This window comes from Pseudopodoces humilis, chromosome 13 (assembly GCF_049639895.1).
Source record: "Pseudopodoces humilis isolate 2021_Gansu_Grassland_sample_001 chromosome 13, ASM4963989v1, whole genome shotgun sequence".
NCBI lineage: Eukaryota > Metazoa > Chordata > Aves > Passeriformes > Paridae > Pseudopodoces > Pseudopodoces humilis.
Genome location: NC_142212.1, coordinates 10361407 through 10372902, shown reverse-complemented (window position 1 = coordinate 10372902; position 11496 = coordinate 10361407). Strand labels below are relative to the sequence as shown.

The following is an 11496-nucleotide window of genomic DNA, read 5'->3' as shown; positions in this document are numbered from 1 at the left end:
AGACAAATCTATTTTCCCCCTTCCCCCTGCTTTAATTCCACCAGGGGAGACAGTCTTTTTCCTGAAGCAATAATTTGCCTCAGTTAAAAAAAACCCACACAGTGGAGCTCTGCTCATGGCACATTAATGTGTATCAGCCATCGCCTGCCACCTCCTAATGATCCCACCTCCGATCCATGCTCAAAACTGTGGGCTTTTTACCACTACATTTAAAGCAAAGAACAAACATAAACCAGTTGCCTCCCAGCGTGGCCGCGATTTTCATTAGTCCAGGCAGGGAGAGGAAGGGGTTGTTGCTCTGCTCAGCCCTTACTGCCTTCAAAATTTATGGATTTTCTTTTCTTTTTTTTCCTCTTCCCAGCAGCTCAGAGGAAACTTAATCATCACCTCTGAGGGGGAAGAAACCCCCCATCGTATCCTTCAACTTGCAGGGTCATATGATGCTGCTCTGGCCTTTCCTATGCAATGTCTCAAGACAGCACATGGCCTGAAACTTGCAGCCCATGCTAATGTTATAGCTGGGTTTTAATTTCTATTCTATTCTGTTCTATTAATATACATAGTTATCAATTCTATATATACATTTAGATTATAGACTATGGGACTATATATACATATATATATTATATATATATATATATATCACGTGTGAGAAATAAAGCTGCTCTCCAGTGGAAAGTGGCTGCTTAAGGACCCCCCCATATCCCCCTGAAGATGTGCAGATCCCTTTCTTGCAGGACTACAGACATCAGGGGGTAATGAGGGACAGACCAATTAGCGCAGCTGCTCTCTTCATTTGTGGGTCTCTGGGCCATGGGGCAGCAGCATAAGGACCAGGACTGCCCAGAGTGACAGTGCTGAAGAGAAAGGGAAGGTGCAGGTGGCCTTGGCTGGAATTTGAGGATGGTGGGAATGGAGGTATTCCTGCTGACCTTTAAGCTAAACCTGAAGAAGAGGATGAATCTAAAGTAATTTCTAATGACTCTAGGTTTCTGAGCACACCAGTGATGACACCAGAAGCAAACACACGCTGGGGGATATCAGTGGCAGCTCAAAGAGGTGTTGAACCCCCAAGCCAAGCACTCATTTCTTTCTGGAGCAAAGCTCACTAAAGGCAGGAGGAGCTTTACTGATGCCCGACCATCGCACCACCAGCATGTCCATGGCTGTGCCTAGGGAGATGAGTGTGTCCCTGTGCTGCAGGCCATGGGTCCCCATGTCCCACACCCACCACAGCCCGAAGTGACACATGGCACTGAGCACACAGTTCTGCAGGAGCAGAGCTACCATCTGCATGTGCTGGCCCCCAGTGCATGTGTAAGACAGGCAAAGGATTATACAGAGACCCAAAGGCAGGACAGCATCATCTCCCAGGGCAGGAGGACGAGGAGCAGCACAGGGAAAGTACAAAACCATGGTGATGGTGAGGGGATAGAGGTTTTTGTACAAAGAGCCCAAGATGAGACCTTCAGACTCCACACTGGTCCCCTGGGATGTGCCACTCACATGGAGCCCGAGTTTGGATGAGATGGTGGCAAAGGGGTTTCCAAGACCCCCAGGTCAGCCAGAGAGGCCACAGGGTGGGCTGCCTCCACCTCCAAACCCCAGCCAGCTCCAGACACATGAAGACTGCTGCAGATTTGCTGGATTAGCGCCATCTCAGGCAGCAGCAGTGTATGTTATTGCTGGAAGGTTCACATTTTATCATTTAATCAAATAAAGTGCATTTGTGGATTACACAATCATTTGCAGGCCTTGATAATCTTTTTCTGGTTAGCTCTGCACTAGGACTGAGGAGGCAAACAAAGACATTTGTAGCTGTCGTTGGAGGCCCTGGCTTCCTGCCAGAAGCTCTTACTCCTTGGGAAAACTGGTGCAATTTGTATTGAAGAACATCCTGGTGATGGGGAAATACTATGTATTTATTTATTTATTTATTTATTTAGTCAGCCAGGAGGTTTTAAAGTTTTTGTTCCCTGGTAAAATAACAGAACAAATTTTAAAATAAAAATCTTGCTTGCAAAGGGCTCAGAGTAACGTACCACGGTGCAGCAAGGTCCCTTCAGGGAGAGACCCTCATCTCTATGCCTTTAAAAAAGCAATGAAAGCCCCACCTATACGTTGTAGTGGGCAACTTATTTATATACAGTTTCTGTACCCACCACAGTGCTCACCTGTTTAATGCTCAGCAGCTACCTGCTCACACGTGGCCATGAGGATGGTGTTTCCAGCACAAAATTGGGGAAGATGAGGATATTTTTCCCACTGCCCTCAATTAAATCCTCCCTGAAACCTGACCAAATTCAGTTCAAATGTGATTTTCTTAAACATTTGAAAAATTGGTAAAAAAAAAAACTTTATTTTTTTTTAAGATAGAAAAACAAGATCAAAATAATCTTTCTTTTATTGACACTATAGCAAAAATAGTGGATGTTTAATACCTGCCAATGATGTTCTTGCTGGAGAGTATGAAAACTGCAATAGAAAACATGAAAAACATCCAGTTTATACACACACTAAATGCAGAGAAAATATGTATTCAGCATCCACAGTACAAGCAACCCTGCCAGGCCAGTCCCTCAGAAGACAGGCCCCAGCGCAGGAATAGGCTAAGGAAACAATAAAAAACAAAAAGCAGCCTAATTTGTGTGACTTTGGTCTGTGTGCTGGGCTCCTGCTGAGGAGTCCTGGCCCAGACCCCACATGCCAGGGATCTACCCCCTCCTCTCCAGGGATGTCTCCCATGGCCACCCAACATTGCTGAGGAAGGTTCCCCTGTGAGGAGGGTGCTGAGGTAACGGCTGCTCCCCTGGGCTTCCCTCCTGGTGCTTCCCCTTGGGACCCTGCAGACTACAGTGCAGTTTGGAGGTTCCCAGAGTTACAGGGTGACACAGCTTTAAAGACAAGGATCAGGAGCTAGAAAAGATCAGGAGCTGGAAAAGATGTCCCTGCAATGTGCAGAGCCTGCAGAGACAGGACTGCAGCATCACCTCACCACCGTCTGCTTCCTCCCAAGTCCTTGTGCTGTCACCCCGTTATGTCCCTACAGGAGGAAGGGCCAGGGTGTCCAAGAGGTAGAAGTGAAGCTGTCCCAGCCCTGCTGGGTTCCTGTGGATCCCAGTGAGTGCAGAGCAGCCAGGCAGGTATCCACCTCTCTGTGCTTGCAGCGTGGCAGGTTCAGCTCCTCCATGTCTGATCAGCAGCTCTGAGCAGTTTGAAAGGCAATGAGTAAAATCAAATGGTTTAAAGCAATTTAACATGAGCCACCCAGTAAAGGGGCTGCTGGGAAAGCCACCTAAATCCCCCTGCAAGCATCTGGAGCTCCTTTGGTGGGTGTTAACAATCACAGCTCAGGACCCCCACACGTGCACATCACTATGCCGTTTTGCGTCACATCGCCCTGGCACAGCCATGGATTTGCTCCCAAAGCTGCCTGCTCCATGCACCCACATCACCCCCAAAAACACAGGCAAAACACCAGCTTTAGCAAAAATGTTTAATCTCTCCTTGATGCATGTGTTTATTTACAAGTACTAAATCTGAAGAACATTAAAATAGGAAATAGCAGGATATTTACACGATCAAAGGGCGCTTGACCAGCCATGCTGGCCTGTTGCTTCAAGTCTGAAACAATCACAGAAAGGGAATCAGGACTCCGGAGTGTGATTTCTTTTTCCCCATTTAATTTTCTGAAACTATTAGAATTCTCTGCCTCTCGCCGGGTCCGCCTTAGGTTTCCCCCGCTTTCTTAAAGGACAGCTTGTTGTGCGCTTTGGTGGGGAGCGGGTGAGCCTGGGGGGTCCCCCCACCTATCCCCCTGTCCCCAGGCTGGGGCCAGCTCTGGGTGTGACACGGGGCTCCTGCTAAGGGAGACACCTCCAGGCTGGACTGCACATTTTTTAACCCCAAACTGAAGCGAAAGGCAATGAGAGCAGGGAGGGACCCCCTTGCTTGCAGTGGTGGGGGATAAACCCGCACGGTCCTGCTGCCTCTGCTAGGGGGGCAGAGCAGGAGTGCCCAGAAATGCAGGCTCACAAGGGATGCTTCTCCATCTCACCCCACTCTGGGGCATGGGCTACACCAGCAATAACAGGAGACTTGTGGATGCTTCCCAGCTTCTCCACACCTTTCCCCCTTCCAAGGCAGGGTCTGACAGGGCCAGTTCTGACCCCATCAGGCTGGTCAAGGGAGGGTGGGCAGCTGCCTGGCACAATTAAGGACGCTGGGCATCATGCGAAAGGCAAAGGTAGCACCAAGAAGCGCCAGAGGCTGCGGGCAGTGCACTGACCACCACCCTCCCCGTTAGAGGCAGCAAGGGGATGCCCGACTGGTGGGGAGCTGCTGGGGCATCCCTTGGTGGAGCAAACTGCAGACAGCCCAAGGGTCTCCAGGAGGAAGCCAACAGGAACCCATCCCTAGGATCACAATACGGCAGTCAGCATCACCAGGAGGCTGGAAGAGCCAGGTCCCAGCACAAGGGGAGCCCAGAAAGCAGAGCCACACCATGACACTGCCAGCCTGCCCAGCATGACCTCCCCAGGAGCCTCTCTGCTGCCCAAATCCACCTCAGACCCACAAAACTCATCTGTCCCTCCAGCCTGGCCAAGGGAGCACCCACAGCACTGGTGCTGAGAAAGCAACAGGCAAACAGACCTCAGCAACCAACAGTGCTGGCAGCCCTCTTTGTTACAGGGGAAATCTTCAGGGAGGTGTTCTTAGAAACACAACTCCATCCCCTGTCAACCACCACAAAACCCACGTGCTTGGCTCCCTCAGCAGCAACCAGAGCTCCCCAAGACACTCTTACCACTGCAAGAGGCAGAACCCACACCAGTCCTGGACAGAGACCTCAAAGCCATCGCTCCCCTTCCATCACACCTCAGTGATCACCGATGCATGGCATCATCCTCCAGGCAATTTCCAGGACCTCCACCAGTACCACGCAGCCAGCAATGCCACAAGGAAGAAGTTTTGCACCAAAAGGAGCTGCAGGCAAACCTCAACCCCATCACAGCAGCAGTGAATTCTACAAAGGGACCCCCGGAGGCTTTTGTCCCACGAGAGAACCCAGGGAGATGCTGGCAGCCAGCAGTGGCCCCAGCACAGGGCACACAGCTGTCCTTTAAGGCTCTCCAAGTACCACATTTGAGATGTGAACCTCTAAAGTCTTTCTTTTTGCTGTTGGTTTTTTTTTTTTTCCTTTTGGATGAAAAAGTGGCAAATTAATTTCAAGTTAAAAAAATAGGTAACAGGTCTAAACAAACCTCTAATATTCAATACTCGCAGTTTCTTTGTTTTATGGGTTTTTTTCTTCTGTTTCTTAAAAAGATCAACTCAGACTAAAATCTAGCACAGTCATGCAACAGCCCACAGCTCTCAGAAATCCAGCGACAGCTCAAGGTTCGTAGGTTTGGGAAACAATTATAAATTCTTTTTCAAACATAGTTTTGCTGTTGTGGTTGGATTCTTTTGTCTTCTTTTTTTTTTTCTTTTTTTTTTTTTTAATCCGCATCTTCTCTCCTTTCCCTCCTTATTAAAACAAAACAAAACCAAACAAAATTACAACATAATGAGAGATGTGCAGGCTTCAAACGATTGTTCTGCATGGTGAGAAAGGCTTGGAAGTTCCTTCCAGAGCATTTGGTATCCTTTTTTAATTTTTTTATTTCTTTTTTTGCAGTGGTTTTTTGTTTTGTTTTAACTGGCTGTGTAAATTCATCTCATTTTTATATTGGTTCAATTCTCCTTCAGTTAACTATACAGCACCCCACTGGGGCACGAGAATTAGATTGTAACCACATATATATATATACACACTTTTATTATTTTTTATTTTTTTTTTAATTAAAAACTTCATTATTTCTCCCTCTCCCCCCCTTAACTTGCAATTTAAGGGAATGGACAGAAATCAGCTGGGCTTCTCTCCACTTGGATTTCGACAGCCGTCTGCTCCTGGCAGAGTGTGGCCCCATGTGCTGTGGCCTGGGCAGTGACAGGAGTTCTCAGTACAGAAAAGGAAAGGGTTTTGCTCTTTTTTGTTTTTTTGGAAGTTTTTGGTCACCTGCTGCCGTTCAGGGCAGCATTCAGCACCTTTTCATCTCTGGAAAGCACAAACCCACAAGGAACTGACATTTCCAAGGGGGAAGCTGAGGGAGAGACCTCAGGTCTCCAGTAAAGCCCTATCAGGGCAGAGGCAGTGGAGGGAAGATGGGGTGACAGCATGGAGAGAAAGGGGGAGAAAGAAGGAAAAGACAGAAAGAAAGGTCAGTCTTGGGTGGAAGGTCCTGCACACATTTGGGCTCCCCAGGTGGAAGAGCAGGTGACAGCCCCATGGCAGCCAGAATCCCAGTCCCTCCATGGGCTGGGAACCCAGGGAGTTTGCTGGGGGATCCCAGTCAGGAGTGCAGAGGGGCTGCCCTCCCTTTCACTGGGAATCTGCTCTCTTCCCTTGCATCAGCACAGGAAGATGATGGGGAAAAATAAATGTAAAGGGGCTTTGTTGAGGTGGTTCCAGTGCCAGAGAATCTGCCACAAAAGCCAGGCTGGCTCTCTATCAACCCCCCTGACAGCCCCCAAGGCCCCACAGCCATCCTCCACCCCGCATCATCCCAGGACAGGCAGGAGCAGGCAGCACTGCCCAGACCACCCCACGGCCACCGAACCGGGAAAACAAGGACAAGATCAACAAAACACCGACCATCCCTCAGCAATCACCCAGGAAAAGAAAAACCAGCCTTGGGATCTCCCTTCCTCTCTGATTTTGACCTCCAGAACCACTCAGCAGCATTAAAATAACAGCATCTATCCAGCTAACAAAACTCCCAACTTTTTTTTTCTTCAATTTTTTTTTTTTTCCGCACTAAACAACATTCAAATAAAACATGGCACAGGACATATTTTAGAAATATCAAAGCTCAGGGATTTATCCCTTTCTTGCCCACCCCTAAAGCCCCAACCCCAAATCTCCCCAGCACCAGTCCTTTAGCTTAACTCTTAAAATCGTTTTTTGTTAGGTCATTGCAAAAAATTCTGAATATTTTTTCCCCTCCCATTTTTTGTTATAATTTTTTATCCTTTAAATTAAAAATTTTGTTTGTCTCGTGTAAATTGTGCAAATGTAGCAGTTTACACTAGTGGCAGAAGGCCAGAGAGAGAGAGAGAGAAGGGGGGAGAGACAGAAAAAGAGAGGAGGAGGAGGAGAGGGGGTGGACAGCTGAGGGGAAGGAAGGGAGAGCAAGTCAAGTACAGTAAAAATAGGAGCCCACCCACCCTCCCTTCACCAAAGTAACAACAACATCCAAACGCCTTCCTCGAAAGCCCCGCGGTCCCGACCCTCCTTCCGTGCGGGCTCGGGGGCTCTGCCCAGGCAAGGGATGCCCAGCAGGTCCATGGGGCAGGCCAGCCCCTTCTCCTCCACCCAGCATCGCCTCTCTGCAAGGTCCCTGCTGCGTCCTGCTCGGACTGGGGGGGTTTGTCTGTGGGTCAGGGAGTTCTAGCGACGCTGCTGCTGCTGTCGTCGGGATTTGTGGTTTTTTCCGCTAAAGCGCGAGGTTTCCGTGTCCGTCCGTGGGAAGCGTGCGGAGGCGCGGCGGCTGCCGCGGGCCCGGCCGCTGCCAGCCCCAAAGTCTTGTGCCCACGGCTGCCGCTGGCCGCTCCTTCCTCCCTCCTGCCCTCCGTCCATCCGTCCTGCCGCCCCCGCTGCCGGACGCCGGCGCCGCCGCTGCCTTCTCAGCTGCTTAAGGCCATTGTGTCGATCGCCTGCTCCAGCTTACTCCGCAGTCGCTGTCTCCGGGCCTGCTCGTCCTTCTCCAACGCAGCTAGAATCTGGGGAGAGAGGTGAGGAGAGAGGGTGAGGAGGTGCCCACCTAGCCAAAGCGGCTCCTTGTGGCCCGCTGGCTCTTTGACGGCATCAGGACACAGGGATGCGGCGCCATGGGAAGTATTCTTGTGCCCCGACAGGGCTGAAGGAAGTGCAAGGTGAAAGACACCCCTGTGAGTGGTGCCATCCACAAACCGAGCCCACTGGGACCCCCAAAGGGTCTGCAGTAACACCAGGGACCTGCCTGACACTAATGAGGAGCCAACTTGCACATGGGGAAATGAAGAAAACACGGTCAAACGAAGGTGAATCCCAAATCCAAGCCAATGACACCTCCCCACGACATCTGCAACAATCCTGTCACACCTCAGGGACGCAGGGGTTGTGTTTCAAAGGCCACGATCAAGCCATTAACTGGTTCTACGTGCACAAAAACACCAAATCCACGAGGCTTTAGGTGCCACCAGTGTTAAAACCTGTCTCATTTCAACACAGCTGGGGGCAGTGGGGTGCTGGAAGGGGACATTAGATAGATGCACCTGCAAAGCCTGGGAGCCCCCAGTCCTGCTCAAGGGGTGCACCCACAGACACCTGAGAATGACTTTCCTCCCTTGAAATCTTTTCTCTAAACAAGCTGCTGATAAGGATGACAGACTGCAGCTGGAGGGACAGTCCCCTGCCCTGGGCTAGATGTCACCGTGCCCCCAGGGCTGAGGAAGACCTGGCAGCAGGAAGGTAGAGGATGAGACTCAGAGCAGGGAAAAGGGAGTAACAAAGTGTAAAACAAAGGGGCAATTGCCCTCCCAGCAGCCAGGAATCTTGTCTCACTAACATCATGCCAGCAGAGCAGAAAAGCCGATTTAAAAAAACAAACCTGACAGAAATCTCATCTCCTCGGGTGAGCTAGTTGAGAGAGCAAATTTTTTGCAATTATATATCAAGGCATCTGTCAAAGGGGACTTGATTAACCATTTCATTGGCTGCATAATTGGAAACAAACTGTTGTATAATTAATAGACTTACTAGGAGACAGGCAAAGTCCATCAGGAGCCCTACAGGTAACTTCTTAATGGGGAATCAGCTCCCTTTGATTAAGAGCTGCTGCCGCACTGGTGAGTTGTGAAGAGGCAGGCAGAGTGTGCTGGGGAGCATCCACCACACTGCCACAAACAGCCTCTGACCACCGAGAGACTGGGTCTCCCCCTGGCTTTTTTGGGGCAGGACCAGCTGGCCCCTGTCTCCTAGGGAAGCAAGAGATGCCTGATGGGGAGTCTCCTCCCAAAAGAAAAGAGAAAGCTACATCTGGGCACCGGTGTAAGCTCCCGAGGAGAGGAAAAATCACCAGCAAGAGCTGGACACATCTGATTTACCTCCCCTGGCAGCAACAACCCAGGGCGGCAGCTGGACTGGCAAGAACTCATAGATTCTGCCACAAACCTGCTACTGGGGACACTCCCCCTTATCCATCTGCACAGATGCTCTCAGCCCTCATGCTACACACAGAGTAAAATATCTGTAGTGACACTCAAATGAAAATCAAAACCCCACACGCCTGAAAAGTGCCTGAGCTGGAACCTAATGAGATTGGTCAGAGAAATGAAGGGAAGTATATTCCCCCTACCTGCCTCCTCTGCCTCTCCCAACCAGACAGCTGTATATCCTGGAATGCTGAGGTGTCAAGTGACTCCCAAACTGCCCATGCATTTATTTACTCCTTCCTTATCTCAGCCTTATGGAAACAATGCAGTCAAAGGAAACCTGTGCTGAGTGTAGAGACACCCAGGTTTGTCACCTGCTGTAAGGAGCCAGGACCACTGATTACCAAGATGCAAGTACCCAAATGAAAATTAATTATGATTTTCATTCACAGCCAATGACAGCATATTATTGCACTGAACAACAGGAAAAATTATTCTCTCCCATTTTGCATCAAAGAGGGTGCAATCGGGCTGCATATAATTGTGCTTAATGAATGAAAACAAACAAAGGGAACAGCTGCGATTTATTAATCCCATTACAAATAATAAAAGAAGTTCCTGAGAGCTGTGAACACACTTGTGATGCTCGGAGAGCGGGCAACTGCAAGACACTCAACATATGTCAGGCTGCTGTTAGCAGGCAAGAAGAGGACCCGTGCCCCTAAAGAGCAGCTCATTAATGCCACGGGTTCATCTCACATGGTCCCCTCCATGCTCTCACCCAGGGCTTGGAGGATTTATTTAAGGATTGTGGGACTTCTAGCCTGGAGAAGCGAGCACTGGCTGATGGCTCAGGGATGATAGCTGGACCACAGCAAATCTAGCTCTTCCAGACTACTCCACTTTCACTCTCATGGTAGCTGCAGAACTGTGTGCAAACTGTAAAACCCCAAAACCCCTTCACCAGGGGCCTCTGGGATGTGCCATCCCAAACTGTCTAAGGTCTGACATAGAGGTCCCACCAGCATGGTCACTAGTACATGGCCACCAGCCGCATGGTGACCACCACACAGCATCTACCCAAGAACCAGGAAAGCCAGGATCTCCTCCTCCCTCCCATAAAGCACCGAGTTCCACAGGATATTGGACGCCACAATCCCAGTGCTGACCTTAAAGCCAGGAGCCAGGTCTGCTACAACCTGCCCATGGACCCCTTAAACTCACACCTCAAAGAGGCACTGGGAGAAGCCTCTCAAGATTGCTGCATGGTACACCAGTGACCCCATTTCTTCTCCTGGCTCTGAGTGAGAAGATATTCTGGCACTCTGTCACCTAAATTAGCCATTGTTCAAATGTAGTCATCAACCCCTTTATTGGGACAATAAAACCCGTTCTATCATGCTATGTGTATAGACCTATATTTTACTGTAGTTACGTATTTTATTGCTTTAATAAGATGTAGGCTGTGGATTTGAGCAGAGTTTTGAGAAATTAATTTGTATAAATTATAATAGAGGAGTTCTTAACCATCCTTACTGACATTCACAAAACAAGCACTGGAGAGGCCACCACATTTTCTAGCATCCCCGGAGAAAGGAGCCAAACACCACCTGTACAGTTCCACAGCATTGGTACACCACCATGGTGCAGGATTGGTGACAGTGGATAGGGGAAGCACACTGAGATAATGCTGGGAACTCTGCAGCCTCATGGAGCTCATGTGCCAAATGTGTTAAAAAATAGGTGTTTCCCACATTACTCACTGCAGAAAATATGAGGAATGAGTACTGCCCACTCCAGCTCTTGGCTTCACATCTCCCAAACCTTTCCTTCTCCACCAGCCCAAGCACAGACATAAAATGTGCTACTATTCCACATTTCACGGTATGTTTTTCTATAGGAAAAAGCAGGGGACTGCAGAAACAAGGACAGAAGGACCCAAGTGGCAGCTCAGGCCTGACTGCCTCACCATGTCTTACCTCATCCTTGTACTTGGTGATGTAGGAGTAGATCTCATGCAGGGCGCTCATGCTGTTGAACTGGCTGAGGTGTAACCGCGACTGCTCTGCCAGGTATGCGCTCATGTCCTGGTCACTGATCGCTGGCATTTTAGCTATATCTGCATAATATCTGAAAGGGAGGAACAGAGGAGTGGGTCAGAGGTAGGCACAGGCAGGAAAGGCCAGGTCCCTGCCACACTGCTCACAGAGAAAGGCAAGTAAAGAGCATCTTCCCTCCAAGCAGTGACATACAATACAA

General features: G+C 49.4%; 1 protein-coding gene across 4 annotated transcripts in view; it reads right to left on the bottom strand.

The window, feature by feature from the left end:
- Positions 1-3377: 3377 nt before the first annotated feature.
- PLXNA1 (plexin A1) overlaps positions 3378-11496 on the bottom strand; it is a 115570-nt gene continuing 107451 nt past the window's right edge. For 3 of the 4 annotated variants that reach the window (XM_005522067.3, XM_088061633.1, XM_014251664.2), the window contains exons 31-32: positions 11217-11367; positions 3379-7824 (exon numbers count right to left, since the gene is read on the bottom strand). In XM_005522067.3, the coding sequence (XP_005522124.1) occupies positions 7729-7824; positions 11217-11367 (247 nt within the window). In that variant the 3' untranslated portion in view covers positions 3379-7728. Of the gene's footprint in view, positions 7825-11216; positions 11368-11496 lie in introns of all 4 variants that reach the window. The other variant, XM_088061634.1, reaches the window with a different exon arrangement.